The sequence below is a fragment of the Protopterus annectens genome, chromosome 8.part0 (assembly GCF_019279795.1).
Source record: "Protopterus annectens isolate FY-2018-M chromosome 8.part0, PAN1.0, whole genome shotgun sequence".
Classification (NCBI taxonomy): Eukaryota; Metazoa; Chordata; order Ceratodontiformes; family Protopteridae; genus Protopterus; species Protopterus annectens.
Window position 1 is genome coordinate 1,259,259,077 of NC_056741.1, and position 21,289 is coordinate 1,259,280,365.

General features: G+C 47.8%; 1 protein-coding gene across 1 annotated transcript in view; it reads left to right on the forward strand.

Moving 5' to 3' along the window:
• The window catches only part of LOC122809345 (tubulin alpha-1 chain-like), a 1,205,685-nt gene extending 1,184,921 nt beyond the window's left edge, over window positions 1-20,764 (forward strand). Inside the window, exon 4 of the mRNA XM_044080757.1 lies at window positions 20,069-20,764. Within this exon, the coding sequence (XP_043936692.1) occupies window positions 20,069-20,764 (696 nt within the window). The remainder of the gene's footprint in view (window positions 1-20,068) is intronic.
• The last annotated feature ends 525 nt before the right edge of the window (window positions 20,765-21,289 follow it).

A 21,289-nucleotide genomic window follows, 5' to 3' on the forward strand; every position in this document is an offset into this window, starting at 1 on the left:
CCCCTGTCCGTAGGCAGCGGAGCCCCTGGGCCTGAGGTTACCCCCATTGAGGGTTCCCCTCCTGAGGGTTCTTCGAGTTGTCTTCAGAGGAACCCCAAGGAAGAGATCGTGCAAGAGGAAGCACGTGGACTCCCCCGAGTCTATTACATCGGACACTGATCTTGATGATGCGGAGGGGTCCCCAAAGTCGTCCTCGGATGATGTCTCATTTGCAGACATCTTAGAGATCCTCAAACAACAAGGCGGCTCGATATCCAAACCCCCCTCTGCTCATGAGTCAGTGCTCCTCAAAGTCTTTGGAGCTCACCCCTCTGCCTCCTGGGTGTCTCCGCCTTGACGAGCTCCTGGATTTAGTTTGTCGAGGGCGTGGGAACATCCAGATACCGTGGAACCAGTCCCTTCTCGTCCTAATAAATTTTTGTCTGCCCCACCCGAGAAGGAGTTCCTCACTAAAGGCGTGGCTGTAGATGCCATGGTGGTGGCATCTGCTACACAACAGGACGTGGCAGAGGCTTCAACGTCCGTCCATCCTCCTAATAAGGAGTCTAGGAGCATGGACAGGTAGGAAGCGCACCCTGACTTCAGCGGCCTTTACTTTAAGGTCTCTGAATTATTTGGCACATTTTACCAGGCTTCAAAGGGATCTGGTCAAGGAGCTGTCAGATTCCTCTCGGGTAACCTACCTGAGCAGCTAGCCCAGTCGGTTAGCTCTCAGTTGGCTATCCTTACGCCAATTTCTAACTCATCCATGAGGCTCATTTCATGCCAGGGGCGGGTAGAGCGGCAGGCACAGGCGTGGCTCTACGGAGACAAGCCTGGCTCCGCTTGTGTCAGTTCATGGAGGCCTTCAAGTCTTCCTTCACGACGCTCCCTTTGATGGGTCCTCTTTGTTTGGACCTAAGGTTAAAGACACCCTTACCCGCTGTGAGCAAGAGGGAAAAACTTTATCTGCCGTAGGTGCCCGTTATTCCACTCCCTTTCTGCCTTATCCCAAGGCTAAAGGAGGAGGGAAGATGTGGTTCCGTAAATCACGTAAGTTTTTTCCTCAACAGCAGGAAGATTCCCCTTCCAGAGGCAGAGGACGGGGAAATTTTTCTGGGAGATGCCGTCCCAGAGGCGGCAGAGAGCCCCGCAATTCTGGAGACCGCGAGTCCTTTCGTGGCTCTTCAGCCTCCCACACCTTGTGAGGGATTGCCCGGCTGTGCTGCTCCGGAGCCAGTCGGGTGCCGCTTGCCAAGCACCTAAAAGCCTGGGAGTCAATCACTCAGGACAGATGGGTGCTTCGGATCATTGCCGGAGGTTACACCATCCCATTCACATGCTCACCCCACCCGACCAAAAAAATCCCGGACCCACCACCCACTCAAAGGGAAATTGCAGCCGCAGAAGCTTTAAAGCTGCTAGAAAAAGGAGTCATCCAACCGGTCCCCACAGACCAGATCGGATCCGGAAATTACTCGAGGTTCTTTTTAGTGCCAAAAAAGACAGGGGACCTCAGACCAATTTTGGATCTCAGCAGACTAAACCAATCCGTCACGAAATCCAAATTCGAATGGTCACGTTACAATCCATTCTCCCATTGTTGGAGAAGGATGTTTGGATGTGCTCCATAGACCTCAAGGACGCCTATTATCACATACCGATACATCAGGCGCCCAGGAGGTATCTGCGCTTCAGCCTGGGAGACAGTCATTTCCAATTTTGTGCACTGCCCTTTGGTCTCACCACAGCCCCAGGGTGTTCACCAAGTGTTTGGCAGTAGTGACTGCTCACCTGAGGAGTCTTGGATTCCAAGTGTTTCCCTATCTGGACGACTGGCTCCTGACTGCCACCACCAGGCATCTACTAATGGACAACCTCAAAGCCACCATCTCCTGGGTGCTACCCTGGGAATTACATTCAATTGGTCAAAGTCTGTCTTGCTGCCCTCTCAGCATAAGATTCATAGGAGCAGAGATAGACTCAAGATTGATGCTGCTTTTCTTCCGACCGAAAGGATCCAAACTTTACAAGGCCAGGTTCAAGCCCTGATTTCAAGATCCAAAGCCCCAGCCAGGATGGTCCTACAAGTTTTAGGTTCGATGTCTGCCACGGTTCTTCTAATTCCTCTGGCAAGATTGCACATGAGGATTCTTCAGTGGCTATTGTCAACTCAATGGTCCTTTCAGGACCTTCCCCTCAATCATCCCATTATAATTACAGAAACATGCAAACGGGACCTTCGCTGGTGGCTTCAGACATCCAATCTAAATCAAGGAAGTCCTTTTGTTGTTCCCTCTCCAGTGGTCACCCTGATGACAGATGCCTCCCAGACAGGGTGGGGGGGGCATTGTCTGGGCAGGTTAGTTCAGGGCTCCTGGCTTCCAGACGAAACTCTTCTCCACATCAATGTATTGGAGATGAGGGCGGTACTTCTGTCCCTACAGGCCTTACACAGGTTTCTCCCTCAGGGCATAATCGCCATCCACACAGACAACATGTCGGTGGTCTGGTATCTAAACAAACAAGGAGGGACCAGATCTTACCCCCTTTGCAGAGAGGCCATGAGGGTGTGGGAATGGGCGGTAGCTACCAGCCGCTTGGTAGCGACCCACATTCCGGGGAAATCAAATATACTGGCAGACAGATTAAGCAGAACAATTCTCTCTCCTCACGAGTGGTCCCTAAACAAAACAGTAGTAGCTCAGGTTTTCAGGAGATGGGGACGCTGCTGCGACCTATTTGCAACACCACTAAACACGAAGTGCAAAAGGTTCTTCTCCTTGACTCCACATCAGGGAGAAGCAGCTATGGATGCCCTAGCACAACCTTGGCCAACAGGGCTACTTTATGCCTTTCCTCCAATTCCACTTCTCTCCAAAGTCATTCAAAAAGCTTCTCAATTGGGGTCCACAATGATACTGATTGCCCCATACTGGCCTCGTCAGGTATGGTTTCCCTACCTGAAGAAACATACAGTGGACGATCCGTGGACTTTAGACCTAATTCCGGATCTGTTAATTCATCAGTCGGGACGACAGCATCAGTCCCTTCACTCCTTGAAGTTGACAGCTTGGCTCCTCCACTTCCGACTTTAGTCAGAAGTCACACATTAGACCCGGAAGTTATTCACATTTTATCTTCGGCCCACAAACCCACCACTAAGAAATTGTACCTCAGTAAGTGGAAGAGGTTTGCTATCTGGGCTCAACTCAGGGGCTTAGACCCTATCACTGCTCCAATCCCAGAGGTTTTGAAATTCTTAACATCCCTGTTTAATCAAGGATCTTCTGTCTCTACTATTAAGGTCCAACTAGCGGCTATCTCTAAATTCCACGAATCCATGGATCCTCCATTGATGAGCAGCAGACTATGCAAAACTTTCATTAAAGGTGCGGGCCTGTTAAGACCCCCAGATGTTATGTGATCCTATCTCGCCTACATTCTGACTGATGGGTTCGGAGCCGATCCCTCGGCTCCGACTCGGCACGCTTATGCCAAAGAGCGAAGTCTCTAATTGGCTGAGCTTACTATATCCCAGGATGCACCACTACCAGTCCCCCAGATCTCGTTTGCCGCTAACCTGAGAAGACGTGGTCTCGAGCTGGCTGAGCTGAGTAGTTATTTAACTAACTTTTTCTGTCAGTTTTTTGCTGTTTTTGTCCCAAAAAGCTGTTTTAACGGCTATTCTTCTACATTGTTGTGTGTTTGGTTGGATTTGTTGAAAACTTTTGTTGTGTGATTGGGTTGAGTTTGGTAGGCCCCCTTCATCCAGGGCCTTCCCGGTCAGTCAATCCTCCTCCTATAACTTACATATAGAGCAAAAGGCTTTAAATATTTTTGTAGCTCTGTTTGTTCTTACAGGGTTTTCAAAGTTCCCTGTCATTTGCTCTTAAGCGATAACTGTAAGGGGTGTCATCAGTAAGTCAGAAATTGTTTTTTTCCTGTCAGATACTGAAATTCTCTATAATGTCTCAGAATCCTAGGCCTTCGGGCTTTAAAAAATGTACAAAATGTAGTTTCAAGATGTCCATTACGGACGATCACTCGCTCTGTGTGTATTGTTTAGGTGCAAAACACTTACAGGAGTCATGCAGCGTATGTCACGCTTTTTCCTCAAGGGTCCTCCAGGAGAGGAAAATAAATTGATTCTTAAGGGTTAATTAAACCTTCTTTTGAAGAAGCCTTGGCATCCTCTCCTTCTCCGCTAAAGAAATGGCCGGTTCCGACCAGTCCGTCGGATCCGACCGCTAAGAGACATAGGCAGGCCTCCTTCGCTCCAAGGACTTCGGAGCCGAGGTCGAACGTCTGCCTCGATGCCACCAGTATCGACTCCTCTGGCTTCGAGCCGATGGCTGGGGCATCGAGAGGCGGGTCACCTTCGCCGCTCCACTGGTCTCGGAGCCGACAAGGGTCCCGCTCAGACACTTCCTCCTCGGCGCAAGTCCACCTCGGCACCGATGGAATCTGGTGTATGTATTCCTTCGCCGATACTCATCGAGTCACCTCGAGCCGGTCCCCTAGCCCTTGGGGCTGTTGGAGAGGCCGCCTCAACCCGCTCTGTTTCCTCTCGGTCTTCGAGGATGTCAGATTCTGATATAGACAGGGTGCTCCAAAGACTGTTCCAGTCCTCAGTCTTCCAAAATTTGTTTCGGTTCACCCAGTTGGCTTCGAGCCGATGACCCTGGCCCACCCCATTGCCATTCCTCCTCCGACTGCTTCGCCCGCCGGAGCAGGTGCTGTTGGAGCCGGTGGAGATCTTAGGGTCGGCTCACCCTTACTCCAACCCGGCCTTCGGGTCCGAGTTTGGTACGGACTCTTCGGCTGGACCCGGGGTGATGTTTGGGACCTATGCTTCGGTTCCGAGCCTCCCTCGGTGCTGCTGCGGGACTTCCGTCGGCCATCACGGCTCGGGACCGGTCACTCCCAGGATTCTGGGGTCCGCTTTCAGAGCCATGAGGAGTGCCTTGGCCAAGTCCTCTTCGTCATCTCTCCGCTTTACCGCACCTTCCTGGGCGTGGAGACTGGGTGTTTGGCAGTTCCCCTGTGCGTAGTCAGCCGAGCGCCGGGGCCTGAGGTTACCCCATTGGGGTTCCCTCCTCCTGAGGGTTCTTCGAGTTGTCTTCGGAGGAACCCCCAAGGAAGAGATCGTGCAAGAGGAAGCACGTGGACTCCCCCGAGTCTATTACATCAGACACTGATCTTGATGATGCAGAGAGGTCCCCGAAGTCTTCCTCGGATGATGTCTCATTTGCAGACATCTTAGAGATCCTCAAACAACGAGGCGGCTGGATATCCAGACCCCCCTCTGCTGATGAGTCAGTGCTCCTCAAGGCCTTTGGGGCTCAGCCCTCCGCCTCCTGGGTGTCTCCGCCCTTCCACGAGCTTCTGGATTTAGTTTGTCGAAGGGCGTGGGAACACCCAGATACCGTGGAACCAGTCCCTTCTCGTCCAAATAAATTTTTGTCTGCTCCCCCCGAGAAGGAGTTCCTCACTAAAGGCGTGGCTGTAGATGCCATGGTGGTGGCATCTGCTACACAACAGGACGTGGCAGAGGCTTCAACGTCCGTCCATCCTCCTAATAAGGAGTCTAGGAGTTTGGACAGGTATGGAAGCGCACCCTGACTTCAGCGGCCTTTACTTTAAGGTCTCTGAATTATTTGGCACATTTTTCCAGGCTTCAGAGGGATCTGGTCAAGGAGTTGTCAGATTCCTCTCGGTAACCTACCTGAGCAGCTAGCCCAGTCGGTTAGCTCTCAGTTGGCTATCCTTATGTCAATTTCTAACTCGTCCATGAGGCTCATTTCCTATGCGGCAAGGGGCGGGTAGAGCGGCAGGCACAGGTGTGGCTCACGGAGACAAGCCTGGCTCCACTTGTGTCAGTTTGCGGAGGCCTTCAAGTCTTCCTTCGCCGACGCTCCTTTGATGGGTCCTCCTTGTTTGGACCCAAGGTTAAAGACACCCTTACCCGCTGTGAGCAAGAGGGAAAAACTTTATCTGCCGAGGTGCCGTTATTCCACTCCTTTCGGCCTTACCCAAGGCTAAAGGAGGGGGAAAATGTGGTTCCGCAAATCTCGCAAGTTTTTCTCCCAACAGCAGGAAGATTCCCTTCCAGAGGCAGAGGACGGGAAATTTTTCAGGGAGACGCCGTCCCAGAGGCGGCAGGGCACCCCGCAATTCTGGCGGCCGCGCGTCGTTTCCTGGCTCGTCAGCCTCCCACACGCCATGAGGGATTGCCCGGCTGTGCTGCTCGAGCCAGTCGGGTGTCATTTGCCAAGCACCTAAAAGCCTGGGAGTCAATCACTCAGGACAGATGGGTGCTTCGATCATTGCCGGAGGTTACACCATCCCATTCACATACTCGCCCCCACCGCCCAAAAGAATCCCGGACCCACCACCCAGTCAAAGGGAAATGGCAGCCGCAGAAGCTTTAAAGCTGCTAGAAAAAGGAGTCATCCAACCGGTCCCCACAGACCAGATCGGATCAGGAAATTACTCCAGGTTCTTTTAGTGCCAAAAGACAGGGGACCTGAGACCAATATTGATCTCAGCAGACTGAACCAATCCGTCACGAAATCCAAATTCAATGGTCACGTTATAATCCATTCTCCCATTGTTGGAGAAGGATGTTTGGATGTGCTCCATAGACCTCAAGGACGCCTATTATCACATACCGATACATCAGGCGTCCAGGAGGTATCTGCGCTTCAGCCTGGGAGTCAGTCATTACCAATTTTGCGCTCTGCCCTTTGGTCTCACCACAGCCCCCAGGGTGTTCACCAAGTGTTTGGCAGTAGTGACGGCTCACCTGAGAAGTCTTGGATTCCAAGTGTTTCCCTATCTGGATGACTGGCTCCTGACTGCCACCACCAGGCATCTACTAATGGACAACCTCAAAGCCACCATCTCCTGGGTATTACCCTGGGGATTACATTCAATTGGTCAAAGTCTGTCTTGCTGCCCTCTCAACGATAAAGTTCATAGGAGCAGAGATAGACTCAAGATTGATGCGTCTTTCTTCCTGCCGAAAGGATCCAAACTTTACAGGGCCAAGTTCAAGCTCTGATCTCGAGATCCAAAGCCCCAGCCAGGATGGTTCTACAAGTCTTAGGCTCAATGTCTGCCACGGTTCTTTTAGTTCCTCTGGCAAGATTGCACATGAGGATTCTTCAGTGGCTATTGTCAACTCAATGGTCCTTTCAGGATCTTCCCCTCAATCATCACATCATGATTACGGAAATATGCAAAAGGGACCTTCGCTGGTGGCTTCAGACATCCAATTTGGATCAAGGAAGCCCCTTTGTTCTTCCCTCTCCAGTGGTTACCCTGACGACAGATGCCTCCCAGATAGGGTGGGGGGGGGCATTGTCTGGGCAGGCTAGATGTTATGTGATCCTATCTCGCCTACATTCTGAATGATGGGTTCGGAGCCGATCCCTCGGCTCCGACTCGGCACGCTTATGCCAAAGAGCGAAGTCTCTTATTGGCTGAGCTTACTATATCCCAGTATGCACCACTACCAGTCCCCAGATCTCGCTTTGCGCTTCCCGCGAAGACGTGGTCTCGAGCTGGCTGGGCTAAGTAGTTTATTAAACTAACTTTTCTGTCAGTTTTTTGCTGTTTTTGCTCACAAAAGCTGTTTTAACGGCTATCGCTAACTTTGTGTACGATTTGGATTTTGAATTGTTGTGTGTGATTGGGTTCAGTTTGTTTTCGACCTCAGCTCCATCCAGGGCCTTCCCGGACTGTTAACCTTTATACTTACAGGGTCTCTAGTAATTATACAAATTGGTTAGAGTTACCTGTTCTTTTTACAAGAAGAGTTGGCATTAATTATTACTGTAAGCTTTAATTTATCAGCAGTAAAAATTTAGTGTACTTTCCTGTCAGAGTGACTAGATTTGTGTATTAACATGTCTCAAACCCCTAGGCCTTCGGGCTTTAAAAAATGTTCGAAATGTGGGTTTAAAATGTCTATCACAGACGATCATTCGCTCTGTGTATATTGTCTCGGGCAAAGCACTTGCAGGAGTCATGCAGTGTGTCACCCTTTTTCCTCATGGGTGCTCCATGAGAGGAAAATAAATTGATTTTAAAGGGGTTAGTTAAACCCTCCTTTGAAGAAGCCTTGGCATCCTCTCCTGCTCCAACCAAAAAGAAAAGGGCTTCGGTTCCGACCAGTCCGTCGGACCCGACTGCCAAGAAACTTAGGCAGGCCTCTCCTTCGGCTCCAAAGACTTCGGAGACGAGGTTGTAACGGTCTGCCTCGATGCCACCAGTATCGACTCCTCTGTCTTCGGAGCCGATGGCTGGGGCATCGAGAGGCGGGTCACCTTCGCGGCTCCACTGCTCTCGGAGCCGACAGGGGACGCCCCCCCAGACACTTCCTCCTCGGCGCCGAAGTCTACCTCGGCACCGATGGAATCTGCTGTGAGTATTCCCTCGGCGCCGATACTCATCGAGTCACCTCGGAGCCGGGTCCCCTAGCCCTTTGGGGCCGATGGAGAGGCCTTCTCGAACCCGCTCTGTTTCCTCTCGGTCTCGAGGATGTCGGATTCTGATATCGACAGGGTGCTCCAAAGACTGTTCCAGTCCCCAGTCTTCCAAAAATTTGTTTCGTTCCGACCCAGCTGGTTTCGGAGCCGATGACCTTGGCCCACCCTTGCCATTCCTCCTCCGACCGCTGCTCCGTGAGCAGGTGCTGTTGGAGCCGGTGGAGATTCTAGGGTCGGCTCCGACCCTTACTCCAACCCGGCCTCGGGTCCGAGCTTAGTACGGACTTCTTCGGCTGGACCCGGGGTGATGTTTCGGGACCTATGCTTTCGGTTCCGAGCCTCCCCTCGGTGCTTGCTGCGGGACTCCGTCGGCTATCACGGCTCGAGTCCGGACACTCCCAGGATTCTGGGGGTCCGCTTTCAGGGCCATGAGGAGTGCCTTGGCCAAGTCCTCTTCGCCATCTCTCCGGTTTTACCAGCACCTTCCCTGGGCGTGGAGACTGGGTCTTTGGCTGTTCCCTGTCCGTAGCCAGCGGAGCCCGAGGCCTGAGGTTACCCCCAGTGGGGTTCCTCCTCCTGAGGGTTCTTCGAGTTATCTTCAGAGGAACCCCCAAGGAAGAGATCGTGCAAGAGGAAGCACGTGGACTCCCCGAGTCTATTACATCGACACTGATATGGATGATGGAGGGGTCCCAAGTCGCCCCTCGGATGATGTCTCATTTGCAGACATCTTAGAGATCCTCAAACAACGAGGCGGCTGGATATCCAAACCCCCTCTGCTGACGAATCAGTGCTCCTCAAGGCCTTTGGGGCTCAGCCTCCGCCTCCTGGGTGTCTCCGCCTTCGACGAGCTTCTGGATTTAGTTTGTCAAGGGCGGGAACATCCAGATACCGTGGAACCAGTCCCTTCTCGCCCAAATAAATTCTTATCTGCTCCCCGAGAAGGAGTTCCTTACTAAAGGCGTGGCTGTAGATGCCATGGTGGTGGCATCTGCTACACAACAGGACGTGGCAGAGGCTTCAACGCTCATCCATCCTCCTAATAAGGAGTCTAGGAGTATGGATAGGTACGGAAGCGCACCCTGACTTCAGCTGCCTTTACCTTAAGGTCTCTGAACTATTTGGCACATTTTACAAGGCTTCAGAGGGATCTGGTCAAGGAGTTGTCAGATTCCTCTCGGTAACCTACCTGAGCAGCTAGCCCAGTCGGTTAGCTCTCAGTTGGCTATCCTTACGCCAATTTCTAACTCGCCCATGAGGCTCATTTCCTATGCGGCCGAAGGGGCGGGAGAGCGGCAGGCACAGGCGTGGCTTTACGTAGACAAGCCTGGCTCCGCTTGTGTCAGTTCGGAGGCCTTCAAGTCTTCCTTCCGACGCTCCCTTTGATGGGTCCTCATTGTTTGGACCCAAGGTGAAAGACACCCTTACCCGCTGTGAGCAAGAGGGAAAACGTTATCTGCCGTAGGGGCCCGTTATTCCACTCCCTTCGGCCTTACCCAAGGCCAAAGGAGGGGAAAATGTGGTTCAAAATCTCGCAAGTTTTTCTCCCAACAGCAGGAAGATTCCCCGCCCAGAGGCAGAGGGCGGGAAATTTTTCAGGGAGACGCCGCCCCAGAGGCGCAGAGGGCCCGCAATTCTGGAGACCGCGAGTCCTTTCGTGGCTCTTCAGCCTCCCACACGACATGAGGGATTGCCCGGCTGTGCTGCTCGAGCCAGTCGGGTGTCGCTTTGCCAAGCACCTAGAAGCCTGGGAGTCAATCACTCAGGACAGATGGGTGCTTCGGATCATTGCCGGAGGTTACACCATCCCATTCAAAGACTCACCCTCCGTCCAAGAGAATCCCGGCCCACCACCCAGTCAAAGGGAAATAGCAGCCGCAGAAGCTTTAAAGCTGCTAGAAAAGGAGTCATCCAACCGGTCCCCACAGACCAGATCGGATCAGGAAATTACTCCAGGTTCTTTTAGTGCCAAAAAAGACAGGGGACCTGAGACCAATATTGGATCTCAGCAGACTGAACCAATCCGTAACGAAATCCAGATTCCGAATGGTCACGTTACAATCCATTCTCCCGTTGTTGGAGAAGGATGTTTGATGTGCTCCATAGACCTCAAGGACGCCTATTATCACATTCCGATACATCAGGCGTCCAGAAGGTATCTGCGCTTCAGCCTGGGAGTCAGTCATTACCAATTTTGTGCTCTGCCCTTTGGTCTCACCACAGCCCCCAGGGTGTTCACCAAGTGTTTGGCAGTAGTGACGGCTCACCTGAGAAGTCTTGGATTCCAAGTGTTTCCCTATCTCGACGACTGGCTCCTGACTGCCACCACCAGGCATCTACTAATGGACAACCTCAAAGCCACCATCTCCCTGGGTGTTTCCCTAGGGATTACATTCAATTGGTCAAAGTCTGTCTTGCTGCCCTCTCAACGATAAAATTTATAGGGCAGAGATAGACTCAAGATTGATGCGTCTTTCTTCCTGCCGAAAGGATCCAATCTTACAGGGCCAAGTTCAAGCTCTGGTCTCGAGATCCAAAGCCCCAGCCAGGATGGTCCTACAGGTTTTAGGCTCAATGTCTGCCACGGTTCTTTTAGTTCCTCTAGCAAGATTACACATGAGGATTCTTCAGTGGCTCTTGTCAACTCAATGGTCCTTTCAGGATCTTCCCTCAATCATCACATCATGATTACGGAAATATGCAAAGGGACCTTCGCTGGTGGCTTCAGACATCCAACTTGGATCAGGGAAAACCCTTTGTTCTCCCTCCAGTAGTTACCCTGACGACAGATGCCTCCCAGATAGGGTGGGGGCATTGTCTGGGCAGGCTAGTTCAGGGCTCCTGGCTTCCGGACTAAGCTCTTCTCCACATCAACGTGTTGGAGATGAGGGCTGTTCTTCTATCCCTACAGGCCTTACACAAGTTTCTTCCTCAAGGCATCATCGCCATCCACACAGACAACATGTCGGTGGTTTGGTATCTGAACAAACAAGGAGGGACCAGATCGTATCCCCTTTGCAGAGAGGCCATGAGAGTGTGGGAATGGGCTGTAGCTACCAACCGCTTCTTGGTAGCGACCCACATCCCGGGAAAATCAAATGTATTGGCGGACAAATTAAGCAGGACAATTCTCTCCTCACGAATGGTCTCTAAACGCAAAGTAGCAGCTCAGGTTTTCAAGAGATGGGGACGCCGTGCTGCACCTATTTGCAACGCCACAAAACACCAAGTGCCAGAAGTTTTTCTCCTTGATTCCACATCAGGAAGTACCAGCCATGGATGCTCTAGCACAACCTTGGCCAACAGGGCTACTTTATGCCTTTCCTCCAATTCCACTCCTTCCAAAAGTTATTCAAAAGCTTCTCATCTGGGGTCTTCAATGATTCTGATTGCCCCATACTGGCCTCGTCAGATATGGTTTCCTACCTGAAAAAGCATGCAGTGGACGATCCGTGGACCTTGGACCTGATCCCGGATTTGCTAATCCATCAGTCGGGACATTGGCATCAGTCCCTTCAATCTCTAAAATTGACAGCTTGGCTCCTCCACTTCCAACCTTAGTTAGAAGGCACACACTAGACCCGGAAGTTGTTCACATTTTATCTTCGCCCACAAACCCACCACTAACAAATTGTACCTCAGTAAGTGGAAGAGGTTTGCTATCTGGGCTCAACTCAAGGGCTTAGACCCTATCACTGCTCCTGTCCCAGAGGTTTTGAAATTCTTAACATCCCTGTTTAATCAGGGATCTTCTGTCTCAACTATTAAAGTCCAACTAGCTGCTATCTCGAAATTCCATGAATCCACGGATCCTCCTTTGATGAGCAGCAGACTATGCAAAACGCTCATTAAAGGTGCGAGTCTGTTAAGACCACCAGTTTTTCATCCTGCACCTCCGTGGGATCTTGATTTGGTGCTTGCATTAACATCTCCCCTTTGAACCGCTGCTACATGCTAATTAAAATATCTGTCTTGGAAAACGGCATTCTTAGTGGCTATTACCTCTGCAAGGAGAGTCTCAGAGCTTCAAGCCCTGTCTATTAAACCACCGTACTTGATTTTCCACAAGGATAGAGTATCACTTAGGCCTAATCCATCCTTTGTCCCCAAAGTCTGTTCTAGTTTCTGTCTTCAACAATCTCTAGAGCTACCAGTTTTCTTTCCAAAATTCTCTAATGAAGCAGAATATACTCTCCATAAATTGGATGTTCACAGACAATTACGCTTCTATTTAGACAGGACTCAGCAACTTCGTAAGTCAGACCAGTTGTTTGTGTCCTTCTCAGATAATAAATTGGACCAAACCATTACAAAAGCTACAATCTCAAAATGGATCAGAGATTGCATAACTCAGGCCTATTCTTCTTCGAATAAACATCTTACATCATCTATCAAAGCTCATTCTACCAGAGCTATGGCTACTTCTATAGCCTTTCATTCCAAGCTCGCTATTTCCGAAATTTGTGCTGCGGCTACTTGGTCCAACCCACACTTTCATTTCCCACTACAAATTGGATGTGGCATCTAAAGGACGAGCATCATTTGGTTCCACGGTACTCAGGAGTGTTTTCCAGTGAGCCACCCAGGATTCAGGTGCTAGGACGCTGTCCCATCATTCAGAATGTAGGCTAGATAGGATCACATAACATCTTTTAGTTATGTACTCATCATAACTTCAGATGTTTGGGATCCATCTCACCACATTCCTGATACCCACCCTCCTTCCCCTGCCTTGCAGATCAGAAGAGATTGAACGGTTTTGAGTTCAACTGTTTTTATCTTGTTCCATCTGACGATGTTATATAAGCAGGGTATGCGTGTGTGCATGTATGCGGACAAACTAGATCTGGGGGACTGGTAGTGGTGCATCCTGGGATATAGTAAGCTCAGCCAATAAGAGACTTCGCTCTTTGGCATAAGCGTGCAGTCGGAGCCGAGGGATCGGCTCCGAACCCATCATTCAGAATGTAGGCGAGATGGATCCCAAACATCTGAAGTTATGGTGAGTACATAACTAAAAGGTCAGGGCTCCTGGCTTCCAGACGAAGCTCTTCTCCACATCAACGTGTTGGAGATGAGGGCTGTACTTCTATCCCTACAGGCCTTACACAAGTTTCTTCCTCAGGGCATCATCGCCATCCACACAGACAACATGTCGGTGGTCTGGTATCTGAACAAACAAGGAGGGACCAGATCGTACCCCCTTTGCAGAGAGGCCATGAGAGTGTGGGAATGGGCTGTAGCTACCAACCGCTTCTTGGTAGCGACCCACATCCCGGGAACGTCAAATATATTGGCAGACAAATTGAGCAGGACAATTCTTTCTCCTCACGAGTGGTCTCTAAACCACACAGTAGCAGCTCAGGTTTTCAGGAGATGGGGGACGCTGCTGCACCTATTTGCAACTCCACTAAACACCAAGTGCCAAAGGTTCTTCTCCTTGATCCCACATCAGGGAGTACCAGCTATGGATGCTCTAGCACAACCTTGGCCAACAGGGCTACTTTATGCCTTTCCTCCAATTCCAGTTCTCCCCAAAGTTATTCAAAAAGCTTCTCAATTGGGGTCCTCAATGATACTGATTGCCCCATACTGGCCTCGTCAGGTATGGTTTCCTTACCTGAAGAAGCATGCGGTGGACGATCCATGGACTTTAGACCTTATTCCGGACCTGCTAATCCATCAGTCGGGACATCGGCATCAGTCCCTTCAATCTTTGAAATTGACAGCTTGGCTCCTCCACTTCCGACTTTAGTCAGAAGGCACACACTAGACCCGGAAGTTTTTCACATTTTATCTTCGGCCCACAAACCCACCACTAACAAATTGTACCTCAGTAAGTGGAAGAGGTTTGCTATCTGGGCTCAACTTAAGGGCTTAGACCCTATCACTGCTCCTGTCCCAGAGGTTTTGAAATTCTTAACATCCCTGTTTAATCAAGGATCTTCTGTCTCTACTATTAAAGTCCAACTAGCGGCTATCTCTAAATTCCACGAATCCATGGATCCTCCATTGATGAGTAGCAGACTATGCAAAACTTTCATTAAAGGTGCGGGCCTATTAAGACCCCCAATTTTTCATCCTGCCTCCGTGGGATCTTGATTTGGTGCTTCAAGCATTAACATCGACCCCTTCTGAACCGGCTGCTACATGTGAATTAAAATATCTGTCTTGGAAAACTGCCTTCTTAGTTGCAATTACTTCTGCAAGAAGAGTTTCAGAGCTTCAAGCCCTGTCTATTAAGCCACCGTACTTGATTTTCCAGAAGGATAGAGTATCACTTAGGCCTAATCCATCCTTTGTCCCAAAGGTCTGTTCTAGTTTCTGTCTCCAACAATCTCTAGAGCTACCAGTTTTCTTCCCAAAATTCTCCAATGAAGCAGAATACACTCTCCATAAATTGGATGTTCACAGGCAATTACGCTTCTATTTAGACACGACTCAGCAACTTCGTAAGTCAGACCAGTTGTTTGTGTCCTTCTCAGATAATAAATTGGGTCAAACCATCACAAAAGCTACTATCTCCAAATGGATCAGAGATTGCATAACTCAGGCTTATTCTTCTTCAAATAAGCAACTTACAACATCTATCAAAGCTCATTCTACCAGAGCTATGGCTACTTCTATAGCTTTTCATTCCAAGCTTGCTATATCGGAAATTTGTGCTGCGGCTACTTGGTCCAATCCGCACACTTTCATTTCCCACTACAAATTGGATGTGGCATCTAAAGGACGAGCTTCATTTGGTTCCACGGTACTCAGGAGTGTTTTCCAGTGAGCCACCCAGGATTCAGGTGCTAGGACGCTGTCCCATCAGTCGGAATGTAGGCGAGATAGGATCACATAACATCTTTTAGTTATGTACTCACCATAACTTCAGATGTTTGGGATCCATACATTCCTAATACCCACCCTCCTTCCCCCTGCCTTGGAGATCAGAAGAGATTGAACGGTTTTGAGTTCTACTGTTTTATCTTGTTTCATCTGACGATGTTATATAAGCAGGGCGTGCATGTGTGCATGTATGCGGACAAACTAGATCTGGGGGACTGGTAGTGGTGCATCCTGGGATATAGTAAGCTCAGCCAATTAGAGACTTCACTCTTTGGCATAAGCGTGCCGAGTCGGAGCCGAGGGATCGGCTCCGAACCCATCAGTCGGAATGTAGGCGAGATGGATCCCAAACATCTGAAGTTATGGTGAGTACATAACTAAAAGTTTTTCATCCTGCGCCTCCGTGGGATCTTGATTTGGTGCTTCGTGCATTAACATCTTCCCCTTTCGAACCGGCTGCTACATGTGAGTTAAAATATCTGTCTTGGAAAACGGCCTTCTTAGTTGCAATTACTTCTGCAAGAAGAGTTTCAGAGCTTCAAGCCCTGTCTATCAAACCACCGTACTTGATTTTTCACAAGGATAGAGTATCACTTAGGCCTAATCCATCCTTTGTCCCAAAGGTCTGTTCTAATTTCTGTCTCCAACAATCCCTAGAGCTACCAGTTTTCTTTCCAAAATTCTCCAATGAAGCAGAATTCACTCTCCATAAATTGGATGTTCACAGGCAATTGCGCTTCTATTTAGACAGGACTCAACAAATTGTAAGTCAGACCAATTGTTTGTGTCCTTCTCAGACAATAAATTGGGCAAAACCATCACAAAAGCTACTATCTCCAAATGGATTAGAGATTGTATAACTCAGGCTTATTCTTCTTGAATAAGCAACTTACAACATCTATCAAAGCTCACTCTACCAGAGCTATGGCGACTTCTATAGCTTTTCATTCCAAGCTCGCTATCTCGGAGATTTGTGCTGCGCTACTTGGTCCAATCCGCACACTTTCATTTCCCACTATAAATTGGATGTGGCATCTAAAGGGCGAGCATCATTTGGTTCCACGGTACTCAGGAGTGTTTTCCAGTGAGCCACCCAGGATTCAGGTGCTAGGACGCTGTCCCATCAGTCAGAATGTAGGCGAGATAGGATCACATAACATCTTTTAGTTATGTACTCACCATAACTTCAGATGTTTGGGATCCATCTCGCCACATTCCTAATACCCACCCTCCTTCCCCTGCCTTGGAGATCAGAAGAGATTGAACGGTTTTGAGTTCTACTGTTTTATCTTGTTTCATCTGACGATGTTATATAAGCAGGGCGTGCATGTATGCGGACAAACTAGATCTGGGGGACTGGTAGTGGTGCATCCTGGGATATAGTAAGCTCAGCCAATAAGAGACTTCGCTCTTTGGCATAAGCGTGCCGAGTCGGAGCCGAGGGATCGGCTCCGAACCCATCAGTCAGAATGTAGGCGAGATGGATCCCAAACATCTGAAGTTATGGTGAGTACATAACTAAAAGTTACCTTATCCAAATGGCTCTCAGAATGCATAAATTTGGTATATGCTGAATTGAAACAGCAACTCCCTTTCAAACCCAGAGCTCATTCTACAAGGGCGAGTGTTGCCTCTTCAGCCCATACCGCTCGTTTGCCTTTAGATACCATTTATGCAGCGGCAACTTGGGCAAAACCACATACTTTTATCGCCCACTATAAGCTAGACAAAAGCTCCAGGGACAGGGCGACGTTTGGTTCCACTGTACTCAGGAATGTTCTCCCTTGAGCCACCCGGGAAAAAGGAGCTAGGGACGCTACCCGTGTGTAAGAACAAACGGCGAGATTGAACAATTTCACATTAAGAAGTTATGTCTTACCATAACATTCCATGTGAATTGTTCATCTCGCCTTTGTTCTTACATTCCCCCCCTCCATCCCCCGTCCTGCGGTCTGGGAGAACGGTTTTCAACTAAATTCCTTTTCAGCCTTTTCTAGATATGGTTAGCATGTTATTGTACATTAGTAATGGCATCTTTTCTCCTGTACTTGACAGTAGGGTTCCAGACACTGTGTAGTATCTGTTTATAAGTGTTCTAGACACAGTTCTAAAAGGGATTCTTCTGGTATAGCAAACCAGATCTGAGGGTTAGCACCTGAGGATCATGGGATATTAGTGTGCATCGAGCTTTCTTGAAGATGCGGAGCTGGTGATGCGGCCGACTCGGAGCCGAGGATCGGCTCCGAACCCATGTGTAAGAACAAAGGCGAGATGAACAATTCACATGGAACGTTATGGTAAGACATAACTTCTTATTTATGTGAATGCTAGCATGCCATTGACACACAAACCTAAGGCTCATTCTATCAGAGCCGTTTCTACGTCTTCTGCCTTTCAAACTAAATTGCCCCTTGACAATATTTGTGCTGTAGCCACTTGGTGTAAGCCTCATACCTTTACCACACATTACAAAGTAGAGTAGGCTTCCAGGGACAGGTCTTCCTTTGGTTCCACGGTACTGAAAAACGTACTTCCATGAGCCACCCAAGAGTTAGGGTCCTAGGGCCGCTACCCATCAGTGAGAATAAACTGCGAGATTTAACAACTTCACATAAAGAAATTATGTACTTACCATAACGTTCCATGTGAGTTATTTATCTCGCCTTTATTCCATCCCTCCCTCCTTTCCCTTCCTGGCTGACAATTGACTTAGAGGCTAGTACCATCCTGGTTATTCAATACTTCTTCCCCTTCGGGAATTGCTTCCTTGTAGAAATAAATAAAAGGGTATATATACTCACAGCAAACAAGATCTGAGGTAATTCCAACAATGCATTATGGGATAAGGAGCTTGGTCTCGAGCTACTTGCAAACCTTGAGCTTTGCTATCGGCCGTGTCGGAGCCGAGGATCGGCTCCGAACCCATCAGTGAGAATAAAGGTGAGATAAACAACTCACATGGAACGTTATGGTAAGTACATAACTTTTTTTTTGTTATTTTCATAGAGTTTCACTGAATACTTGCCCTTGCTTTCTTTCCAAGGTAGTTACTAAATCTAGAAGGGCTTGCTAAGCTACACTTCATAAGGGCTGCTATCACTTAAGCTGTCTACTTTTCAAAATATGTGTGACGCATTCTAGGAGCTGCAGCTTTGGCTAATATCCACACTTTTGGTAAATTTTAGATGTGTAGTTTAAAAGGATGAACAGATGTTGACACGGGTGACTGGCAGGAAATCCTGTAACTGTTCACCACAGTAGATTTCTCTGAAGACTTTTGAAATATTGAGATGATATAGATTTGCTAACCAAGTAAATGCTGAATTTTAAGGTAGTGCCAGTGTTGAGAGGTACTCAAAGTAAAATTGCAAAGAAGGGAAAATAGTTGGATAATATTTCCCATTTATTGTCACCCTACTGGAGCTACATTTTGTCTGAGGATCTCAGAGGCAATTGTGTCCTTATATTTTGGAAATTATCTCATTTATTAGTTGTGTCCATTTTACTGAGTGACACTTGCAGCTATTATATGAATTTACTCAGGAGAATTAGTTACTAACAGTTTATCAGGAATGAATTCTAGGCCCATGTGATTATTTCAAACATCTGAAGGAGTAGAGAACAGGGTCAGCCTTTTCACTGGCAGCACAAAGATATGTGCAGCTATCAAGGATGAAAAGAAGAGTCTCCGAAAGGATTTTAAAAGGCAGAATAAGAAAAGAGAAAGTGGGCAACTCGGGGGAGTCGAATTGATGTCAAGAGAACAAGAAAGGGGTCTGTGGGGTATTGATCACACGGACTGAATTAGCAGGAGCAGAGTAAGATAATAATGATGGTACAAACAGAGTGTTGGAGTGTATCTGCAGGGTGCTAGATCCCAGAAGCAAATGCATTAATGGTACCATTTTTCTGGGACATGGAATTAGCACATTTTGAATACTTGTACATTTCTGGAGGGCATACAAGGAGAAAAAGTCATTCTGCTGAAAGGAGTCCAGAGAGAAATCACAAGAAAGGTTTATAGGATGGAGTAAATAGTTATGTTCAGAGACTGCAGTAGATGGAGCATTTCTCATGAGATGCCAGAAGAGCTCTGGGGATGTGATATGGGTGCATTTAATATTGTTTGGGGGGATAGAAATGGTCATCTTGAACAAGAATGGCAGATGGAGGGGACATAAATTGCAGAAAGTTGCAACCAGCTACTCTTAAGATCTGCTAAAATACTTCTTCATGAAGAGGATTGTGTATTCATGGAAGGGACTGCCAGAACGTGTATTAAAGATAATAATCAGAGGCAGTCAAGAGAAATAGTGCAGCTGAAGAAGGGTGAGGGTAAAGGGGGGGGTGACTGGAAGACAATGCTAAATGCACTTGAATGGCTCGTCTCCACCTGCTGCCAAGTAAAATTAATGTGGTTAATGATTTGCTACTTGCCATTGTAGGTTACGTAGAAGATAAACACAAGTACTCATCAGTGGAAGGCCGTCATGAGTGTCAGTGTTACACTGCATGGGGGATTGTACTTTTGAGGAAAATGACTAAGTTAAGACTAAGCCAGAATGTTACTGGTTGCTGCCCAAGTTCCTTCTTTCTACATATGTGATCTCTATTTCTTTGGCAAGTACCTTAAATAACTGTATTATTAATGATGAACTGAAAAATGGCAAAACCTTTTTTCAATTATAAAATTAGGTTAATAAAATAAGATTTTGATAGTTTTATGTATGTACATGTATTTTTTTTTTTCCAAATTTCAGGCTGATCAGTGCACTGGCCTTCAAGGGTTCCTAATCTTCCATAGCTTTGGTGGAGGTACTGGTTCAGGATTTGCGTCATTACTTATGGAGAGGCTTTCTGTTGATTATGGAAAGAAATCAAAGTTGGAATTTGCCATCTATCCTGCTCCACAAGTGTCAACTGCTGTAGTTGAACCATATAACTCTGTCCTAACTACACATACTACTCTGGAGCATTCAGACTGTGCCTTCATGGTAGACAATGAAGCTATTTATGATATCTGCCGTCGCAACCTTGACATTGAGCGCCCCACCTACACCAATCTGAATCGGCTTATTGGGCAGATTGTATCATCTATTACAGCCTCACTAAGATTTGATGGTGCTCTCAATGTAGATCTGACTGAATTCCAAACCAACCTTGTGCCCTACCCACGAATCCATTTCCCACTTGTAACATATGCTCCTGTCATCTCAGCTGAGAAAGCTTTCCACGAGCAACTGGCTGTTGCTGAAATTACAAATGCCTGCTTTGAGCCTGCAAATCAGATGGTTAAATGTGATCCCCGTCATGGCAAGTATATGGCATGCTGTATGCTGTACAGAGGAGATGTTGTACCAAAGGATGTGAATGCAGCTATTGCAACCATTAAATCTAAACGTACTATTCAGTTTGTGGACTGGTGTCCGACTGGTTTTAAGGTAAGATTAAATTGATATTTATTATTTGTTTGTTGGATATATACATTTTTGTTACCTGGGCAAATTTGGATAAGTCAGGCATACCAGCAAAGAAAAACATATAGGTAATGTACTATAAATACAACTTTGTCTTTGTATGGCTTGAGTGTGGGATCATGAAGATCAGGTAGAAGTAGCTACCTGCAATGTTTGAGCATTCTTCTGAAAATTATAACATTTTAGGGTACATTTGAAAAGCTATCTTTAGGTGATGCCATAGTGAGCCTGATAGATGTCTGCTTTTAGTGATTTTTGTGATCCAGTTTAAAGTATGCAGCTTCATATGGAAAAACAGGACATTCCATGTTGTAGAAGTGGACTTTCAAAAGGTCTTTTTACCACTTTTTATGATGTATTTACATTCATAGTAAAAAAAAAAAATTGAAAATCTGATCTCTCTAAGCAAATTCCATTGAGGTGCATGTGTAAGATGGTTATGAGACATTCATGGCTTCATATAGGGTAACATAGTCTGTTCTTCGAGCAGGATCATCCTTACTT